Here is a 22,824-nt window from a genome sequence, read left to right as displayed (position 1 = left end):
CCTTTTTATGTGTTTAATGAATGTTTGGTTATCTTCTGTGTGGAAATATCTGTTCAAGTCCTTTACCCATTTTTTAATTGAGTGTTTTATTATTGAGTTGAAAGTTATTTTGAATACATTCTGGATTCTAAACCCTTACTAGATATTTTATTTACAGATATTTTCTCTAATTCTATGGATTGTGTTTTCACTTGAAAAATTTCTTTCTAATTTTAAACTTTTAATTCTAGCATAGTTAACATGAAGTATTATATTAGACTCAGGTGTACAATATAGTGATCAACAATTCTGTGCATTACTTAGTGTTCGTCACACATGATGAGTGTGCTCCTAATCTCCTTCACCTATTTCCCCCATCCCTCCACCCATCTCCCCTCTGGTAACCATCTGTTTGTTCATTCTCTGTAGTCAAGAGTCTGTTTCTTGGTTTGTATCCATTACTTTTTTTCCTTTATCCATTTGTAAACAGCCCAAATGTCCATCAGTTGATGAAAAGATAAAGAAGATGTGGTGTGTGTGTATGTATATAATCCACAATGGAAAATTACTCAGCCATAAAAAAGAATAAGGTCTTGCCATTTGCAGTGCCAGGGATGGGGTAAAAAAGTGTATTATGGTATGGGAAATAAGTCAGAGAAAGACAAACACCATATGATTTCACTCAGGTGGAATTTGAGAAACGAATAAATGTGTTTTCACTTTTTAAATAGTGTCCTTTAAAGCCCACATTTTAGACTGATAAAGTCTGATATCTATTTTGCCCTTTGGTACTAGTGTGTTAGGTGTTGCCTACTCAACAGTTAAAGTTTTACTCCTTTATTTTTTATAAGAAATTCATAGTTTCAGCTGTTATATTTAGGACTTTGATCCATTTTGGATTAATTTACAAGATTGAGGTCAAACCTCATTCTTTTGCTTGTGGATATCCAGTTGTTCCAGCACCATTTTTTCAAGATACTTTTTTATCCCTGTTGAATTTTCTTGGTGCCCTGCTGAGAAGCAGTTTGCCATAGATGTTTGGGCTTTTTTCTGGACTCTGATTCTATCTCATTGATCTGTCCTTATGGACAGTACCATACTGTCTTGATTTCTGTTGCTTTAAAGTATGTTTAGAAATCATTAAGTATGAGTCCTTAAAATTCACTGTTTCTCAACATTGTTTTGGCTATGCTGGGTCACATGGAACTCCATATTAATGCTAGAATGAGGTTGTTCATTTCTGCAGAAAAGCCCATTGGGATTTGAGTTGGGATTGTGTTGAAGTGTAGATCAATTTTGGGATTACTGGCAAATTAATCACATTAACTTTTCCAATTCATGAGCTTGGGAGTATCTTTCCATCTACTAAGATCTTCTTTAATTCCCCTCCGGTTTGTTTTATAGCTACTGGTATATAGGTATTGCACCACTTTTGTTAAATTTATTCCTAAGTATTTTATTCTTTTTTATGCTGCTGTAAGTGGAAAGGTTTTATTCAGGTTTTGGATTATTCATTGCTGTTATTTAGAAATATAATTGAATTTTTCAAATTGTATTCGGTCACCTTCCTGAATCATTTATTATCTCTATTCTTTTTTCTTTTAAGGTGGTGGGGGAGTTATTTCTTAGGATTTTCTAGGTATAAGATCATGTCATCTGATGATAGAGATAGTTTTATTTTTCCCTTACCAATCTGGATGCCCTGTTTTTTTGATTTTGTTTTTTTTCTTGCCAGTTGCTCCAGCTAGAACCTTTGGTTCAGTACTGACAACAACAGATATCCTTGTCTCTTACTCCTGATCTTAGATGGGGGAAGATTTCAGTTTTTCAGTATGAAATATTTCAGTCTGAAATATCAAATATGACTTTATCTGTGAGTTTTTTGTAGGTAGATTTTATTAGATTGAGAAATTCCCTTCTGTTCATAGTTTGTTGAATGTTTTTATTGTGAAAAGATGTTGGATTTTGTCAAATCCTTTTTCTGCATACATTGAGATGATTGTGTATTTTCTGTCCTTTGTTCTATAGATATAATTTGGTATTACATTGATTGATTTTTGTATCTTGAACAAGAAATGCAATCCTGGGATAAATCTTGATTATGATGCATAATTCTTTTTGATGCTGCAGGATTGGCTGCCACTATTCTGAGGATTTTTATGTCTGTATTCATAAGGGAAATTGTTCTGTAGTTTTCTTATGTTGTTTTTGTCTGATTTTGGTTTTAGGGTAATAGTGGCTTCATAGAATAAGTTAGGACATGTTCCCTCTTTTTTTTTTTTTTTAAAGAGTTTATGAAGTGTTGTTAATTCGACTTGTTTGGTAAAATTCACTAGTGAATTCACCTTGTGCTGAACTTTTCCTTGTACAAAGATTTTTAATTATTAATTCAGTCACCTTACTCATTGTTTTCATTATGGTTTTTGATGAGAAATAAGGTACTAATTTAACGATCATGTGTATTTAACAAGTTGCTTCTCTTGCTGCTTTCAAGAGTCTGTCTTTTCAGACTTTAACAGAAGATTATGATGTGTCTAGGTATGGATTTCTTTGAATGGATCCTAATTTGAGTTCATTGTTCTTTGATATGTAAATTTGTGCTTTTCATCAGTTTGGGGAAGTTTTATCATTATTTCTTCAGCTATTCTTTGTACTCTTTTACTCTCCACCCTTATGTGGAAGTTGTATTATGCATACAATGGTGTGCTGGGTGGTTTCCCACAGGTCTCTGGTGTATTGTTCATTTACCTTTAGTTTTCTTTTTTCCTTCTTTCTTAGACTGGATAACTCCAAACTGACTTATCTTGAAGTTGTCTGATTCTTGTTTCTGCCAGCTTAGGTCTGCTTTTAATTCTTACAGTGAGTTTTTCAATTCAATTATTTTACTTTTTATTATTTTTTTAAGTTTTTTATATTTTTTAAAGATTTTATTTATTTATTTGACAGAGAGAGATCACAAATAGGCAGAGAGGGAGACAAAGAGAGAGAGAGAGGGAAGCAGGCCCCCTGCTGAGCAGGGAGCCTGATGTGGTACTGGATCCCAGGACTCTAGGATCATGACCTGAGCTGAAGGCAGAGGCTTAACCCACTGAGCCACCCGGGAGTCCAAGTTATTGTACTTTTTAATGCAGAATTTCTTTTGGGTTCTTTTTTTTTTTTTTTAATAACTTCTGTTTCTTTATTGATATTGTTTGGAGAGAAATCATTTTCATACTTTTTTTTAGTACCATAGACATAATGTTCTTTAATCATATTTAAAATAACTGATTTGACTTTTCTTTTTCAACATTTCTTTGGCTATTTGGGGTCTTTTATGTTTCCATACAAATTTTAGGACTATTTGTTCCAGCTCTGTGAAAAATTTTGGTGGTATCTTTAAAGAACTTATCAAACTCAACACCCAGAAAACAAATAATCCAGTCAAGAAATGGGCAGAAGACATGAACAGGCATTTCTCCAAAGACATGCACATGAAAAATGCTCCACATCACTTGGTATCAGGGAAATACAAATCAGAACCACAAAGAGATAACACCTTACACCAGTCAGAATGGCTAAAATTAACAAGATAAGAAACAATAAATGTTGATGATGAAGAGAAAGGAGAATCCTCCTTTTATACTGTAGGTGTGTTTGAAAACTGGTACAACCACTCTGGAAAACAATATGGAGTTTCCTCAAGATGTTAAAAATAGAGCTACCCTATGACCCAGCAGTTATACTACTGGGTATTTACTCCCCAAGATATAGATGTAGGGAAAAGCACATGCACCCCAATGTTCAAAGCAGCAATGTCCATAATAGCCAAACTGTGGAAGGAGCCGAGATATCCTTCACCAGATGAATAGATAAAGAAGATGTGGTTCATATATACAATGGTACTCAGTCATCAGAAAGGACGAATACTTACAATTTGCATCAACATAGATGGAACTGGAGGGGATTAGGCTAAGTGAAATAACTTAGTCAGAGAAAGACAATAATATGGTTTCACTCATATGTGGTACATAAGAAAACAGTGCAGAGGATCATACGGTAAGGGAGGGAAAACTGAAGGGGAAGTCATCAGAGAGAAAAACCATAAGAGACTCTTAACTCTAAAAAACAAGAGTTGCTGGAGGGTAGATGGTTGGAGGAATGGGATAATTGGGTGATGGGCATTAAGGAGGGCATGTAATGTGATGAGCATTAGGTATTGTGTGCAACTGATAAATTATTGAACACTACATCTGAGGCTAATGATGTACTATATGTTGGTTAATCGAATTCAGATTTTAAAAAATGAAATAATTTTAAAAAATGAAATGATTTAAAGTATTTGTTCAGTAAGTCCCAAATTTGGGTTTTCTCAGGGACGATTTCTGTTGGTTGCTTTTCTTTTCCCTACCTATGACAATACTTTCTTGAGTATTGAGTATAATTTCTTGATGAAATGTTTCATATTTTTAGTTGAAAACTAGACTTTCAACGTAATTTAATGTGGCAACTCTGGAAATCAGGTGTGAATGTTATTAATGTCTTGTTATTGTTGGTATGTTTAATGATTTTTCTGAATGAATTCTTTAGTTTCTATATCATTTGTGATATGTAGCCACTGAAGTCACTGCTCAGTTAGCCTAGGCTGATAGCTGGATGGAGATTTTATTGACACCTGGAACTAGTTAGTCTCCTAGTCTTTGCTGAGGTTCTTTGTGTGCTTGTGTGGTACACTCTCAGCATTTAGCTAGGCATTGATTACTTTTTCCTTCACTTGTCTGCTCTGCAGAGCATCAATTTCAGCCAGAGGTGAGAACTTATATTCTGACCTGACTAAGCATGCTGGTCCTGGGCATGTGCATGTGCATGTGGCCTTCTGTTTATCCAGGGGTATGTTAGAAGTTTTCAGAGCTCCTATGGACTTGTCATTCCCAGATTTTCCTCTTAAGCATTTTGTTTAGCCTGTTTTACCCCAAGCATTACCTTCTGCATCTGGCATTTGCAGAGTTAAAAGAAAGTCTCTAGTTATTTTTGAAAAATACTCTTTGGGAAGAGGTTTTGTATGGTGGTTGTGCTCCGAGTTAAATCATGTGAAGACAGCTTTTGAGTGCTATCTTCTTAGAAGCTGCCAGAGAGGTCAAATAGTGACAGTTCTCTGGGAAGGAGGCTTTGAAGTCCCTCCAGCCCTGTCTGCCCCTCTAGTGGCTGCCAAGCTGCTGGTTCTTACAGTGATTGGCACAGTGGTTATCAGAGCTAAGGCCGACTGGGGAGGAGGAGAGGGAGATGGCAATGGGGGAACTTAGAATGCTAGGAGCCCCCCAGGCCCTTGTAACAAAATACCAGAGACTGGGTAGGTTAAACAACAAAATTTATTGTCTTCCAGTTCTGGAGGCCAGAGCTCAGTCATGGAGGTAGGGTTGATTGTGCCTGAGGGCTGTGAGGTAAGGGTCTGTTGCACTTCTCCTTCCTTGGCTCATAGGTGCCCATCTTCAGCCTGTGTGTCTTCACATCATGTACCCTCTGTATTTCTATGTCTCCAGATTTTCCCCTTTCATAGGACACCAGTCACTGGATTTGGGCTCACCCTAATGACTCATCTGAAGTTGATTACTTTTGTGAAGACTGTGTCCAGATATGTTCACATTCTGAGGTACAGGGATTAGGGCTCAAATGTATGCATTTGGAGAGAGGCATAATTCAGCCCATCTGTGCTAAGATTCAGTTGTTTCTCTTGAATAAGTTTTTCACTGGTTGTCACACTTTGATTAATTTCCAGAATTCTGAAAATGTTGATCCTGACAATTTCTGCCAGTTTTTTTTTTTAAGATTTTATTTATTTATTTGACAGAGAGAAATCACAAGTAGATGGAGAGGCAGGCAGAGAGAGAGAGAGAGGGAAGCAGGCTCCCTGCCAAGCAGAGAGCCTGATGTGGGACTCGATCCCAGGACCCTGAGATCATGACCTGAGCCGAAGGCAGCGGCTTAACTCACTGAGCCACCCAGGCGCCCCATCTGCCAGTTTTTATATTACCTTTATGAGGGAGATAATTTTTTAGAGTTCCTTCCTCTGCCATTTTCACTGATAGCACAGCTTTTGTTTTAGAACTACAGCCTTTAAGTCTAAATTGTAAAATAGACCCATGATAAATACGGAGAACAAACGGACGGGTGCAAGAGGAGAGGCAGATGGGGGGAATGAGCAAAATGGGTGAAGGGGAGTGGTAGATGTGGGCTTCCAGTTCTGGAGAGAATGTGTCATGGGGGTGAAAGGCACAGCACAGGGAATGTAGTCAGTGGTATTGTACAAGCATTGTATGGTGATGGATGGGAGCTGCACCTGTGCTGAGCACAGCATAGCACAGAGACTGGTTGATTCACCGTGTTGTGCACCTGAAACTGATGTGACCTTATGGGTACACTTCATTTAAAAACATGAACATGGGGGCGCCTGGGTGGCTCAGTGGGTTAAGCCTCTGCCTTCGGCTCAGGTCATGATCCCAGGGTCCTGGGATCAAGCCCTGAGTCAGGCTCTCTGCTCAGTGGGGAGCCTGATTCCCTTCCTCTCTCTCTGCCTGCCTCTCTGCCTACTTGTGATCTCTATCTGTCAAAGAAATAAATAAAATCTTAAAAAAAAAAAAAAACAAAAAAACAAAACATGAACATGAACTACAGAAAAAAAAAGATTGTTCTGGGAGTTTACTTTTAACTATATTAATGGTATACATCAATAGGAGGATAAATCGACATATTTAAAGTTACCTTATTAGGGATTATGTCTAACTGTGTATTTTTGCTGGTATCTGAGCATATTCCCCACAGTGGCCTTGTTTGATTATTGATTAACTTCTATCTATTGTTCTGTAAATGTCATCTTCTTTTCCATTACATGGCTTAATGTTTTATTGAGGTACTGGGGCATTATTTACTTCTATATGTTGATCTTGTGTGAGGAAACTTCTGGGTTCAGTTATATTTTCTTTGATTTAAACACGTACAGAGGTTAGTGGAGGCTAGAGGAAGGGCAGAACAGGAAGGACATACCTGTAAGGAGTTTCCACAGGTGAGGTGGGGTTTAGATAACTTTAGATAACTCGCTGAGTCAAGCCACACAGGAGTGGTTCAGTGCGCTGCTTTAGGACGGGCTGAGCAGGCAGGCTCAGGGAAAATGGTGTGAGAAGAGATGTAATAAGAGTTATGTAGAAGACAGTTGGTGCCCAGAAGAACCAGTAAGTCACACTGAGGAGAGACAACTGTCTACATTACACAGGTATCCAGGAAGTCAGAAGAAAGAAGTGGAAATTAACTGAGGCGAGTAGGAAAAAAATAAAAGAAGGAATTAGTGAAAGAGACCAGAGAAGAACAGTAGGTTTAATGGAACCAAAAACTGTCTTTGGAACAGTTAGTAGATGGGCTTTTGATAAATGTTTCATGAATATCAGAAGTATAAAAAGTATTATGAATAGATAAAGATATGCTGAACTTTATAAATTACAACTTAATACTTTGAATAATTTTATGCTACATAAACTTTAAATGAACAAGTCTAATAAAATATAAATTTCTAAAACAGACTTGATTAAGTTACATGTTAGACTAATAATGAATTATGTTTTCCTGATTGGTAATCAAAAATTTGTTTTCCAACTTTTCCCCATTGCCAAAAAAAAAAAAAAAAAAGGTGTACCAGGCTAAACAGTTTTCCAAGGACAAAAAACAGTTTCCATATTCTTTCAGAGAAAATTTATAGGAGAAAATCTGCCCAGTTCACTTTATGTGGCTATTATAACCTTAGAGACCTTTCTTAATAATATTAAATTCTAAGTAACTTTGAAATTGGATACTGAAATTGGAAAAGGACAAAGGATAGTATAACAATGACATGCAACTGTATTTCTGAATATAGGTACAACTATCCCAGGATTAATATTTGAAAATTGAATCCAACCATATTTATTTGTTTATTTTTTTTTTTAAGATATATTTATTTATTTGAGAGGCAGAGGGGAAGAGAGTGCATTCACCCAGGGAGGGGAGTGGCAGAGGGAGAGAATCTCAAGCAGACTCTCCTCTGATTGGAAGGCCCATGTAGGGCTTGATCTCATGACCCATGAGATCATGACCTGAGCTGAAACCACTTAAAGTACTGAGCCACCCTGGTGCCCCCTGAATTTAGCAATATTTAAATAAAAGAGCATGATCAGTTAGAATTATTCCAGGAAAGCAATACTTATATCAAACATTTCATTAAAGTATTCAAGAAAAAGAATGACCACCTCATTCAGTATAGAAAAAAATTTGTTTTTGTTTTTTTTTTTTTTTTAAAGATTTTATTTATTTATTTGTCAGAGAGAGAGCGAGCGAGAGCGAGCATAGGCAGACAGAGTGGAAGGCAGAGTCAGAGGGAGAAGCAGGCTCCCTGCAGAGCAAGGAGCCCGATGTGGGACTCGATCCCAGGATGCTGGCATCATGACCTGAGCTGAAGGCAGCTGCTTAACTAACTGAGCCACCCAGGCGTCCCAGAAAAAAATTTGTTAAAATTCAACCAGTTAATGATAAAAACAAATAACTAAGAATACAGGGGAATTTTCTTAACCTATTTAAGAATATCTGTCTAAAAACTACATTCGGTAAACGGCATGCTGTATGGTGAAACTTAAGAGACAGTCTCTTTAAAGTTAAGAAAAATTTCAGTTCTCAAGTACAAGTACAGTTTTTGTTTTACTGGATCACAGAAAACTATATTTAGTGAATCAGTTGAGGGGATAGCATGCAATTACTAAGGGGTTATAGAACCTTTTCTGAAAGCTTACTTACATGTAGATTCAAAATAATTGAATCTTTACTGTATTCCTTTTGTATCTCCTAAAGAATACTATTTTTGCCTGTTTAATGATCAGTATTCTTTAAATTTTGAAGCAAAGTGGGAGGGGCACCTGGGTAGCTCAGTTGGTATCTGTTTTTGACTCTGGTCATAATCTCTCAGGTCTCTGGGATCAAGCCCCATCAGGGGCTCCCTGCTCAGCAAGGTGTCTACTTCTGCCTCTCTCTCTCTGTCCCTCCCCCTGCTTGTGCTCACTCTCTCAAATAAGTAAACAGGTCTCCAAAAAAAGTGAGAAAAATGCTTAATAATTAAAGTCATAGCATGTATTTATTGACTTTTTAATCATTTAATTTTTAAGTTCAGTATTTTGTGTCACATCACTGTGAATAATCTATTATTCCTCTAATCTAAATGATTTTATTGATTGCTTTCAGTTCTGGTAGCTTTGCAAAACTAAGATAAAGTGTTAATAATTTGTAATTGTCTTAATCCTTTGTAATTAAAATAATATTCTGAGAATAAAATAAGTTAGTTTAATGAACTCTTCATAAAAGACCAATGCATTATTTTCAGATTGAGATACACACACACACACCCAAATAAAATGCATGTGTGTATTTTGAATGTTAGTTAATACATGGAATGTGAAGAAATTTAGTTTTTATCAAGTAATTGCAATAACCCAAAGAAAAGTTATGAAAGCATGCAGCCCAAACTACAAAAATGTGAGGCATTTTAGAGCATGAAAGAATATAAAATATTATTGGAACATTTTAATGTTGTATTTTCAGTGAAAGTATATGTTATGCTTCATCAAAAGAGTCCACACGTGTTATGTGTAACGCCACGACTGCGAAATTCGGAAATGATAGATCCATCATTCCAATGGCATGGACCAAGAGGAAAAATTATTTCAGGTAGGCTTTTGTTTCACTTATCATAATTACATTAATGTATCTGAAATATATGCAGAACAGAGAGAGTATTCGTATCTCTTACATATGTATGTTTCCTCAAGTTTTTTTGTTTTGTGTTTTTTTTTTTACCCTGTGGCTCCCTTTGGAGTGAGAGTCTCCATGTGTGTGGAGTTCTCTCGGCAGCTGTATTCCACAAAAATGTGACTTTTTTTTGAAGTTACTAATGTCATTTTCATTACCCCAGTCAAACTTTTCTTAGTCAAGTGTATATAAAGAAGCAGATATAATTCTGTTTTTGTTAAAAGTACAAACGAGCCCTTTGAGCTACAGATGTACAATAAGGTTTTGTTTGTTTTTCTGCAGTCCCACTTTGGGACAACTTGAGACTTTATTTGTAGTTAGAGTCTTATATTTTCTGGTTTTCTATTTCTTTCTGACTAAAATCCATGTGGATTATACTTGGATTAAATATTATTATCCATTAAAAAAAGACTAAATTTAACATTGAGTATTTTAGTATTAAACATAGGCATTTAGATAAGCTGCATGGTTTGACCGTGATTGTGTATTAATATGTTATTGGTGCTGTGCTTACAAAAGAGGGACCGTAGTACTCAGGTGTTCATCTGGAGGAGAAGGTAGACTTGAAACTCTGGATGGTTGCCTTACAGTTTTCAACACACTTTTGAGAAAACAGGCTCTTACTGTCATGAAGATACTTCTTTCCACATAGAGACTGCTATTGGTATGACTCATGTGATCAGCATTTTCTCTATTCAGCTTATTTTGTTGCTTTGAAATGCATATCTTACTTTTATTCTGATTTTTCATTTGCTAAAAGCTGATTTGTTTTTGCAGCATAATTTAAAAAATATTAATTAGCTTAGCTGTTCTTGTTTTCAGCCTTGATGAATACCCTGCTTAATGAATTTTCATCCTAAAGATCTGTTCAATGAAACACCTAATTATTTTTGCATCCTTTCTGAGGAGGTTTTATTTATTACTTTATTCACCACATTTATTTATTTTCTTTCTTTCTTTCTTTCTTTCTTTCTTTCTTTCTTTCTTTCTTTCTTTCTATCCTTTTGGTATTTTGAGAGAGTGCCTCTGTACAAAAGCCTTCAGGTTTATTTTGTTATGTTGTTGGGGGGAAGAAGTTTATTCATATCAAATATTTGCTCAGTAAACAGTCATTGGAAGTATTTGTTTTGTAATATGTTAATTCACATTTTTATATACTTGAATGATCTCAGCTGTATATTTCTACAATATTTATGCAGATTCTAAAGTAGCTTAGAATTAAAGAGGTTCTCCTCTCTTTGGGTGAGGTGGTCCTTCAAAGTGAACTACTCAGGTCTTAATTAGGAAGGCAGCTATGCTCACCACTATACCACCAAGCCCGCTTCAGGTCTTAATTAGGGAGTGGCCACTTGGTGGGTACCATTGCACTAGGCTTTGTGGGAAATTGAAAGATCAAACCCAGCATCTCTGCCTGACTGTAGTAATGCAGGAGGAGGGGATTAGCAGAGATCAGTAGCAGAAATCCTGAGACTATGCACTTAAAAATCCATGAAATGGGCCAAGTATAAGAACATCCAGTACTGAAAATGTAATTGGACTTTATTTTTACTGCAAACGTGTGTTAAATATATTTTATGTCTGGTGTTAAAACTCTGTAAGTTCATGGGGCGCCTGGGTGGCTCAGTGGGTTAAAGCCTCTGCCTTCGGCTCAGGTCATAATCCCAAGGTCCTGGGATCCAGCCCTGCATTGGGCTTTCTGCTCAGCAGGGAGCCTGCCTGCTTCCCCCTCTCTCTCTGCCTGCCTCTCTGCCTACTTGTGGTCTCTGTCTGTCAAATAAGTAAATAAAAAAAATCTTTAAAAGAAAAAAATAAATAAAACTCTGTAAGTTCAAAACCGAAGTGTTCAAGTATTGTTCTGTTTTAACAAATGTTACTCCTTTGATTTGGAGATTGAAATCTGAAATATTTTTTTCTCTAAGATGCCATGCCAGTCTTGTAGTTTATCTTGCAAAATATAATATATGATAGAATTTTGACTTCTTCAACTGGAAGCAATAATTTAATTTACTCCCTTTCATAGTATAAGATAGATGTTGAAAAATGTCGTTATAATAAAATTATATTAATAGTGTTTTTTTATTTATAAAAACTATTCTTAGAAAATTCTGGTATTCTGACATCATGATCATATTTTAGTTTGCAGTACATCATTGCATCATAATTCACTGTCTACCAGTTTTAAAGATCATTTGCTGTACTATCATGATTTCAGAAAGAACTGGAAATGTTGTCTAATTTTCCTAAAGCTTAAAAAGTGGAGAATCTCTTTAGAATGAATCTAGATTAAAGTGCACTGTACTTAGTTATCTTTTTATGAATATTCCAAAGTTAGCTTACCTAAAATTGGATAAAAGAAATCATGTGATTATGTAATTACTTGCACATTCTCCTGGAGAGAAATACTCAGATTGTTTAGATGGGTTGTAAAATATAGCGGACCAATCTTAAATTTGGTCTCTTTCTCTTTCCCCACCTTCTCTCTCTCTCACACTCAGTCCCTACTCCCCCCACCATTTCTCTTTCATTTTTTTCTTCTTTCTTTCTTTTTTCTTCTTTCTTTCTTTCTTTCTTTCTTTCTTTCTTTCTTTCTTTTTTTTTTTTTTTTTTTGAGAGAGAGAGCACATGAACAGGGGAGGGGCAGGGGAAGAAGGAGAGAGAGAATCCCAAGCAGGCTCCATGCGCAGCATGTAGCCAAACACAGGGCTCGAACCCATGACCCTGAGATCATGACCTGAGCCAAAATTAACATGTGGACACAACTTGCTGAGACACCCAGGCACCCCTCCTTCAATATTTTTTTTATTTACAAATGTAATACATTTTTTGCACAAAGACCTGTACCTCTTACTCCAGGCTCCCTTCCATTCTCATGAATTAACTCGTTCTGGTGTGTGCACTTCCCCACTTACCTGAACATATATTAACACACATATGCACATCTGTTGAATTTTACCCTGTAACTACACTCTTGTTTCTAATGAGATCATAGATTTTTATTTTACTTTACCTTGATATATTTCTATGGAATGAAGCAGTTCATATATACAAAGTTATATAAGATACATGCAACTTATGACACACAATAAAACAAACATCCCAGAACCTAGTATTCAATATATACCATTACCAAGACTGTTGCACCTTATAGTAAGTTGCTTACAAATCCTGTTCTTCTGTCCCCAAACCCCTGTTAGGTAAACAGTGCCCTGACCTTTTACAGTATTACTCCCTAACTTCTCTTTGTGTATTTGTTGTGTACTGGCATACAGCCACACATACACATACTAGTTGTTTAGTTTTTTGGACAGCCCTCTTCAGTAAGTACAATCATTCCCTCCATTTTATATGTGAAAAAACAGAGGACCTGAGAGAATAAGGTACTTACTTAAAGTCATGTGCCTTTGAAGTCTGGCTTCAGATTTCACAGGTATTATATAAATGAAGTAGGAATAGAATTTTCCCTACTCACCATTTTGTGACTTTTTGTATTTTGTATCTTAAATAATTTGTCCAATTTAGAATCTTCTTTCAACTGTGAAATTTGTGTACATGAAGTAGTTTGTGATACTTTCTTTAATATATTCAGAATCTGTATGATGTGCCCCATTCTGCTTGATACTGGCTGTAATCTGTTCCCTTTCATTTTGGTCTCTCTTGATACAGGTTAAACAATTTTTTCAGTCATTTCAAAGGACCAGCTCGTGGTTTGATTTATTTTTCTCTGTTATTTTTTGTTTTTGATTTCATTGGTCTCTGTTTTTGTTTTTTATTATTTTCTTTCCTCTGTGTGATTTGGGTTAAGTTTGCTTATCTTGTGCTGGTTGTGGATTCTGGGTTGACAGTTTTTTTTCTTTCAACATTCTAAAGCTGCCTTTCTGGATTCTTTTTGCTTACATGTTTTCTAATGACAAGTCTGCTGTAATCTTATCCCAGTCCCTCTGTAGACATTGTGTCATTTTTTTCTAATGGACTTCGAGATTTTTTTCTTTGCCTTTCATTTTCAGGGATTTGAATATTATATACCTTTTTTTTTTGTTTTTTTATACTTTTTTCTGCTTAGTGGTCTCTAAGCTTCTTGGACATTTAGTTTGGTATTTGCCATTAATTTAAAAAAAATTCTTAGCTATTATGTCTTCAAATATTTATTCTGTCCCATGCTGTCCCTCCTCTCCTGAGATTTCTATCATGTAGATGTAACACTGTATGGTACTGTTCCACAGCTCTTGGATTCTTTCTTCTTGGTGGTGGTTGTAGCAGTATTTTATTTTTTCTCTTCGTGATTCAGGTTGGGTTGTTTCTTTGGACCTGTCTTCGAGTTCATCAATTCTTTCCTTAGCTGTCAAGATTTTTACAAGCCCATGAAGAAATACTTCATCTGTGTTATTGTGGGATTTGTGTGTGTGTTGTTGTTGTTGTTCATTTTGTTTTGCTATTCTGCCATTTTCATTTAATTATTTCTTACAGTTTCAGTTTCTGCTGAAATCTCTCCTATCTGGTCTTATATATTATCTATGTTTTCCATTAAATATTTTGGTACATTTGTCATTGTTATTTTAAATTTACTGTCTAATATTTTTGATATCTGTGTCATTTAAAAGTACCTGGATGGCTCAGTGGGTTAAGCCTCTGCCTTCGGCTCAGGTCATGATCTCAGGGTTCTGGGATCGAGCCCCACATGGGGCTCTCTACTTGGTGGGGAGTCTGCTTCTCTCTGCCTTCCTTTCTGCCTAGCTGTGATCTCTTTCTATCAAATAAATAAATAAATAAATCTTAAAAAAAAATGTCTGCCTCTGTATATTGCTTGGTATTTTGGAAATGTGTCATTTCTTACTTTTGTACATGCCTTCTAAGTTTTTGTTAAAGTTGGATATCTTAAATAAGACAGTAGATAATAAGTATTTTTATGTTTTGAGATCACCACCTTTTTAAAAATAGTGTTATGTCAGGGTGCCTGGGTGGCTCAGTCTGTTAAGTGTCTGCCTTCTGCTCAGGTCATGATCCAGAGTATTGGGATAGAGCCCTGCATAACTTCATTACAAATTATTGATCAGCAGGGAAGTCTGCTTCTCCCTCTCCCTCTGCTCATGTATTCTCTCTTCCTTGCTTAAATAAATAAAATATATATTTTTTAAATAGTGTTATGTCTTCAGTATTACGAGTTTGTGTTCATCTAGTCAAGAATTTGTCTGGGTTTAATATTGGTTGTTGCAGTGGTTATTGAAAGCTTCAGATAGCTTTAAAGATGTTTTAGGTGTAGTCTGGTTTATGAGAAGTTATTTTTCCCCAGTGTCTGATCTTTCTTTGGCTTTGATTTCTCCTTAAAAAAAAAAAAAAATTCTCTGGAAAGAATCTCTTTCTTGCAGTTCTTCTAATTTGATTGCACTGCATTTTTACTAGATTCTTATTACTGATGGGAAGCTGGGGGAGAAGGACAGTCTCTGATGTTCAGTTAAGCTTAGCTTTTGGCAGGTATGGTATCCTTGGGTCTTGGCAGGGCGGGGTGGGGCCATCACAAATGCTTCTCCACCTTTAGGGTTGGCCTAATACTTCTTGCCGATTCTTCTACAAGGATGAGGCTCTTTTTTTTTTCCTTCCTGTATCCTTCCCTAGTGGTACCAAGTTTCCATAGTGCCCCATGTGACTATTTTTGTTCCTTTTTTCCCTGTAGATTAAAGCATTGTTCTTACCAGGAAGTGGGAAATGGGCATGGGTAGATTTTGGCAGTTTGCTAGACCCATCCTTTAGCCAGAACCCAATGGGAGTCTTGCTCAGGATTCCCCTCACCTTCCATTTGACCACTCAGTTGTTGCTGAAGGTAGAGCCTGTAAGAGGGTATAATACCCCCGCCTTCCCCCACCCTAGTATCTGGTCCTCAGAAGCTTGACATGTTGACACTGGTTGACACTGGCTTTTAGCAATTCACTGAAAATTTTTAGCGGAGTCTTCTTAAATACATGGGTCCTTGTTCTCTTTATAGGTTACTGTCTATCCCCAAATTTCAGGTTTGTTGTAATCCCACTGTAATCTTTTGATAGGTTCAAGAAGAGTTGTTAATTGAAAGTTTGTCTTTTTCCTAATTGTAATAGTGGAATCAATGTACTCATAGTCAATTTTCATATCTGAGCAGAAACCAAAAATGTAAACCTATTTTTAAAAATTATAAGTGTGGTGCACCTAGGTGGCTTGGTGGGTTAAGCCTCTGCCTTTGGCTTAGGTCATGATCTCAGGGTCCTGGGATTGAGCCCTGCATCAGCATCGGGCTCTCTGCTCAGCAAGGAGCCCGCTCCCCTCCACCCCTGTCTCTCTGCCTACATGTGATATCTCTCTCTCTGTCAAACAAATAAATAAAAATCTATGTCAAAAATTAATAAATAAAAATATTAAGTTGTAATGAAATTGTGCATAAATTTTGCCATGTAATTTTAGAGCTCTACGACATGGACTTCTGGCAGTATAGTCCAACTCTGAATTTTTAGATGATCAAACTAAGTTGTAGAGAGAGAAGAGGTACTGACTCATTCAGTTATTCATTGACTGTACGCTGTGTGAGTTGTTATAGTAGTGTCCCTCAGCATCATGAAATTCCATTCAAACTTAGTTACTCAAAAAGTCATTTTTTAAGTAGCGTTATAGAATGGGTTTTCTATTGGCTGTGGAATCCTCTGGGTATCTTTTCAAGTGTGCCAATTTAAATTTTTTTAAAAATAAGGTGAGAGGGTATTTTGTTATGGATCATATGCAACTTGTTTTTCTGGCTGTCCTAATATTTAACATTATAGTAGGCATTCAGATATGTTTTAATGCACTTATTAATTTATACTTCTGAATTGGGAAAATTTCATTACAAATTATTGCCAAGAATGCATATCTTCATTGACAACATGATATTTAATATCTATGGGCACTTTTTTTTTCCTTATAGTTTGAGAAGAATACATATTAATTATTTATTTTTAAAAATTTATTTAAATTCCAGGTAGTTAATAGACAGTCTAGTATTAGTTTCAAGTGTACAATTTAGTGATTCAACACTTCCATACAACACCCAGTGCTCATCAAAAGTGCCCTCCTTAATCCCTCACCCATTTCCTCCATCGCCCCACCTATTTCCCCTCTGGTGACCATCAGTTTGTTCTGTAGAGTTAAGAATCTGTTTCTTGGTTTGCCTCTCTTGCTCTCTCTCTCTCTCTCTCTCTCTCCCCCTATGCTTGTTTTGTTTCTTGAATTCCACATATGAGTGAAATCATATAGCATTTCTCTTCCTTGACTGACATATATTAGGCACCTTTTATCATATTTACTATCAAGTATTTGTCTCTGCTGAAATATATAGCAAACAGTTGAAAACTTGTTAATCTGTTTTAGAAAAGAGATGTTATGATAAATCTGTAATCTTTCATCAAAAAATATTCGTGAAGAAATAGGCATTGTAATACAAACAGTCCCAATTTATAACCTGTTTTCCAGCTTCATCCAGGATATGGAAATAGGAATTCTTATGGCATAATTCTCTATGTAAATTCCTTGAGGGAGAATATATCCATCTATCCATTTCTCCTTCAGTATCTGAAGTAGAGCTTTGCATGTACTAGAAACCCAACACATTTTTATTGAGCAAATTAATAGTGAAAATTTCCTAAGAACATTCATCTTTTGTCTTATTTTGAGGACATAAATTTATTCAAAATAAACCTCAAATTGAAAAATATAATAAGTTGTTTACTTAAAGAAGAGAGGATAAGCATTTGCTAGGTTAATACTTTTCATTCTAATGAATGGCATATTAAATTGTTGGGTGAATTTCAATGTAATGGTTTTCAGATGCACAACTGGTTATGAACTTTGAGAATGACAACTTGAATTGCTTAAGGATTTGTAGATTTTTCAAATACTTTAACAGTTGTTGTATTTGTCACAGGAAAACAATCTTGTGAGGTATGCTATCATGTATTATGATTCGTTGTTTCACAAATGAAGGACCTAGACTTTAGAAAGATTAAGGGGTTACCAGAGGGTTAAACAGTTCATAAACAGTTTCTCTCAGTGTGATACTGAGGTAATGAAGCACATGGAAGTCAAAAGGACTCTTACACCCAGTCCTAACTCTAAACACTGCAACTCTGTGCTCTGTGCTTGGACAATTAGGGTGATCTGATCTGTTTTCTTTCTTGAGCAGCCCTTTGGGTTGTAACCCAGCCTTTGCCTGCTATCATGTGTAATGACTAGAAGTACCTAGTTGTTAGTATCTTGGGTTAGCTTTTGTTCTGGGTGCATTCCTCCCTTTCACATGTACTTTGTAGTTTGTGAGCTTACGGAAGGCATAATTTAGCTATAAAATACACATATACATAATTATAGTGTATGCAGATACCTACTGTTTTCATATATATATGAATATCTGTTAGTGCTCACAGCTGGGCAGGGAGATCAGGAGTGCATTAAGTACATGGAATTGTTAGTTTCTTACTACTTAGGTGCCACACAGTTGGTGAACTCAATTAGTAAAAATCAGACACTAAGGTGAGGTGATCCTGATGGTGGGTATTGAGGAGGGCACGTTTGCATGGGGCACTGGGTGTGGTGCATAAACAGTGAATCTTGGAACACTGAAAAAATAAAATTAAATTAAAAAAAAAATCAGACACTGAGAAGGTCATCCTGTCACATGCTGTCAACAAACACCAGGCACAATGACTAAGTTAGGCCCCCAGCTCCTTTCAGTGATTCTGTAGGTAAAATCTGATGTTTTTAACTCTGTTTAGAAAACACTTTGTCATTTTATCTCAGTGTCATATCGTTTAAGCAACTAAATACTCTATCTTATTTCTTTATTAGAGAACAGCACTGCACAAGTGACATCCACAGGAAGCCTCATATTCCAGAACTTTGAGGAGAGCATGAGTGGAGTGTATACATGTTTCCTGGAGTATAAACCTACTGTGGAAGAAATTGTTAAAAATCTTCAACTTAAATATGTTATATATGGTAAGGAGTGCATTTCATTGTATTTTTAACATTTCTTAATGTTTTCAAGTATTTATGTATCTTTAGGTTTGTCTTAAAAGCATTTTGTCATTTTTTAGTCTTTTAATTAAAGAACAATTCCTCCTTTTCTGTGTTTTACAAAGTACTCTGTAAAGTGTTAGTGGTGAGGGCGGGGCTTGTTTTTTCAGGGGATAGTTGACAGGAACACATAAATTTAAGCTGATGAATGAAAATGGGAGTTACAGAAATTATGTTTTCAAATTATTTTAATATAACCTGTACTGCTTTTAAATCCTGAAATTTCATGCTTGATGGCACACTGCTATCCCCCTAGACAGGAGCATGAAATGCCACTGTATAATCCTTTTCTAAAAGCAATTTGATCTCTGGAAGTTTGAGATTGGGAAGGCTAGGTGGGTAATGGAGTAGCCAGGAGAACAGCCTGAGCAAAGGTGGCTTATAGGTTCCCTCTCATGGGGAGGCCCACCCATGTTGGAGAGGTAGTAGCCCTCCCCCATGCAGGTGTCTGATCTCCAGCACCTCTCAGTGTGCTACCTCAAGACAGCAGAAGGGACTCTGCACATAGTAATAAGCTAAGGACCTGGACAAGGAGAGATGATCCTGAGAAAGCTGAGTAGGCCCAGTATAATCACAGGGTCCTTATAAGAGGAGGCGTGAGAGTCAGCAGCGCATAGAGGACATGTCATGGTGGAAGGAGAGGTCTCAGTGGTTCTCTTTGAGGATGGAGTAGGGGCCAAACACCAGGGAGTGCAGGAGGCTTCTAGAAGCTGAGGATGGCAGACAGTTTCCTCTAGAGCTTCCAGAAGGAATGTACCCTGATTCTAGCCTTGTAAGATTCACTTTGGACTTCTGATTTTTAGAATTTCAAGATGATAAATTCGTGCCATTTCCAGCCACTACATTTGTGATGATTTGTTACAGTAGCAATAGGAGAGTAATGTACCATCTTTGTTTCAACTGAGTTACAGAACAAATGGCAGAATTATTAGTGGTTTCCTAATAATTTTTGGTCACTGAATAAACACTATCCCATATATCCAAAGAAAGACATCATTTTTAAATGAGAAATCATATTTACTATCATTTGCAAAAATTCCTGAATCAGTCATGCTTCACTTTTGTTACATAGTTTTCTCCATCTTGTTATTTTATAGGTTTTGTCTGTACCGAATATAATTTCTGATAAGAGTGTATTCACATAAACTGACAATTGTAGCATTGCCTTAAATGAATGCTAGTTTATGGTAAATGATGAGCATAGCTAATCTGTGCCAAGCAGTGCTGCATTTTTACATGTAATTCTCATACCCATAAAACGCTTGCCTCTGCAAGGCATTGTCAGAAGTGCTTTATTTGTATTCAGCTAATTTAATCCCCACAACAGACTGTGCAGTACATACTGCTGTGGTCTGCCTGTGTACAAACACTGAGGCATAGAGGGGTTAAGTGAATGTGGGGAGACTCCGATGTGAATCTAGGAATTCTGATTCGGGACTGTGTATTCTTACCTTAAAGTTAATTTTGTTATACAGGCACAAAAGCCAATTAGATTCCCTTTTATGTTTTTAGTATAAGTTCTTTAGTATACATGTTTGGTATATAAATGGTGTTTTTATATTATTTTTGTTAGTATAGCTGACATAAAATGTTACGTTAGTCTTAGCTGTACAACATAGCGATTCCACAACTTTAAACTTTATCCTGTGCTCACCACAAGATACACATGTATTTTCATATTATGGAAACTAAATTGTTAGTATTTCTGTAAGAAGAATTCTATAAGGTAAAATCTTCTACAGAATATTCAGTGTTATTTTTGATAGAATCTGTCAGTTTCCTATAAAGTGTGGACCAATTTATATCCCTGCCATACTATATGAAAACTTGATCTTTTATAAGATAGGATTTTTTCTGTTGGCTTGTGTTTGGCTTATGCTGAGTAAGCTTCCCTGAATTAGAGGAACTGAATTCACTTATAATTACATTTTTATATATGGAATGTTTAAAATTTTAGAAAGTAACAAAAATAACATAACATCCAGAATTACTATGAGATTTAAATATGGCAAGACCATAGATTTATGGTGACTCATTCCTTTAATATGCCCATCCTTAATTAGTAAATTTGAGCATTTAAAAGTATTTTTGTTACCTAGTGGATTACGTTGCCTTTTTAGTTTTGATGCCATTTTCATTTTGGATGACTTGCCTTTTTCTTAGTAATTTATAGGGTCTTACCAGTCTGCATATCAATCCTTTATCATACTGCAGTAGCTTCTGCCTATCTCTCAGTATGGTGTTGTTTATACTCCAGAAGGTTCAAATGTTGTTATAGTGAGAGCTACCAGCTTTTTTTTTTTTTTTTAAGATTTTATTTATTTGACAGAGAGAAAGAGAGATCACAAGTAGGCAGAGAGGCAGGAAGAGAGGGAGGGGGGAGCAGGCTTTCTGCCGAGCAAAGAGGGGCTCTATCCTGGGACCCTGAGATCATGACCTGAGCTGAAGGCAGAGGCTTAACCCACTGAGCCACCCAGGCGCCTGCCCAGATTTTTTTTTTTTTAAGATTTTATTTATTTGAGAGAGAGAGAAGGAGAGAGTGAGCGAGTACCCACATGAGAAGGGGGAGGGTCAGAGGGAGAAGCAGACTCCCTGCTGAGCAAGAAGCATGATGCGGGACTGGATCCTGAATCTCCAGGATCATGATCTGAGCGGAAGGCAATCACTTAACCAACTGAACCACCAGGTGCCCTGATTTACCAGCTTTTTGAATTGTGATTTTTTTTTTTTTTTTGCATTTGATTTTTTTTCTGAGATCATTCCTTATACCTAGAAAATAAAAGTTTCCTATATTTATTTGGTTGGCCTGTGTTTATTTTTTTATTAAAGTATTTATTTATTTATGGCAAGTAGGGGAAGGGGCAGAGAGAGGGTGAGAAAATGTCTCAAGCAGACTCAGAGCTGAGCACAGAGTCTGACATGAGGCTTAATCTCTTGAGCCAAAATCAAGAGTTGGACACTTAACCGACTGAGTCAACCATCACCTGTGTTTTTTTAAACATTTTATTTCAGGATAATTATAGATTCATGGGTAGTTGCAAAATATGATCCAGAGATCCTATGTGTGCTTTTACTCAGTTTTCCCCCATAGTGACATCTTGTGAACATATTGCACATAATCAGGCCAAGATACTAAGTTCATATTGTACAGCAATCTGAGTCAGGTTCCTCCAGTTTTATAGTCCTTTGTTGTGAGTTTGTGTGTGTGTTTAATTCTCTAAATTTTATCGCAGGTGTAGTCTCCTGTATGCACTGCTACAGTTAGGATACATAGCAACACTAGCAACAGAAGTATACTTTGGGTTGTCCTTTTTTTTTTAAAGATTTAATTTATTTATTTAAGAGAGAGAGAGAGAGCACAAGCCTGGGTGGAGGGGCAGAGGGAGAGGGAGAAGTGACTTTCTACCCTGAGATCGTGACCTGAGCCGAAGGCAGACACTCAGTGGAAGGCATCTGTGTGTTGTCCTTTTATACTCTACCCATTTCCCTTTTACCACCTCATTGTGACTGATAACCACCATCTTCTCCAATTCTGTAACTTCATCATTTTAAAATTATTATATAAGTACAGGAATAGCATACGTAATTTTATGGGATTGGATTTTCTTCATTTGGCTTAATTCTCTGGAAGTTCATCTGTATGGTGGTGTGCATTTATCATTCATTTCCTTTATTCTGAGCTATACTTTGCAGCCCACATGTGCCACAGTCTGTTTAACCCCTCACCCGCTGAAGCACGTCCGGGTTGTTTCAGGCTTGGGGCTATAACATGTAAAGTTGCTATGAAGCTTGTGTATATTTTTTTTTGTGTAGGTACATGCTTTTATATCTGTGGGATAAATGCCCAAAGTGCATATTGGATGTGGACATGTGATAGTTACATATTAGGTTTATAAGAAATTGCCAAATTCTTTGCCACAGCGGCTGTGCAAGTTTACATTCTGCCAACAGCTTCTCTATGTCCTCTCTGGTATTCAGTGTTGTCAT

At 36.4% G+C, this 22,824-nt stretch overlaps 1 protein-coding gene across 1 annotated transcript in view; it reads left to right on the top strand.

Moving 5' to 3' along the window:
* The window catches only part of ZPBP (zona pellucida binding protein), a 108,716-nt gene that overhangs the window by 3,338 nt on the left and 82,554 nt on the right, over positions 1 to 22,824 (top strand). The window contains exons 3-4 of the mRNA XM_059395779.1: positions 9,568 to 9,693; positions 18,610 to 18,759. Coding sequence (XP_059251762.1) covers positions 9,568 to 9,693; positions 18,610 to 18,759 — 276 coding nt within the window. The remainder of the gene's footprint in view (positions 1 to 9,567; positions 9,694 to 18,609; positions 18,760 to 22,824) is intronic.

Source organism: Mustela nigripes, chromosome 4 (assembly GCF_022355385.1).
Source record: "Mustela nigripes isolate SB6536 chromosome 4, MUSNIG.SB6536, whole genome shotgun sequence".
Classification (NCBI taxonomy): domain Eukaryota; kingdom Metazoa; phylum Chordata; class Mammalia; order Carnivora; family Mustelidae; genus Mustela; species Mustela nigripes.
The sequence above is the reverse complement of the archived record's forward strand: the minus strand, read 5'-3'. Positions and strand labels throughout refer to the sequence as shown.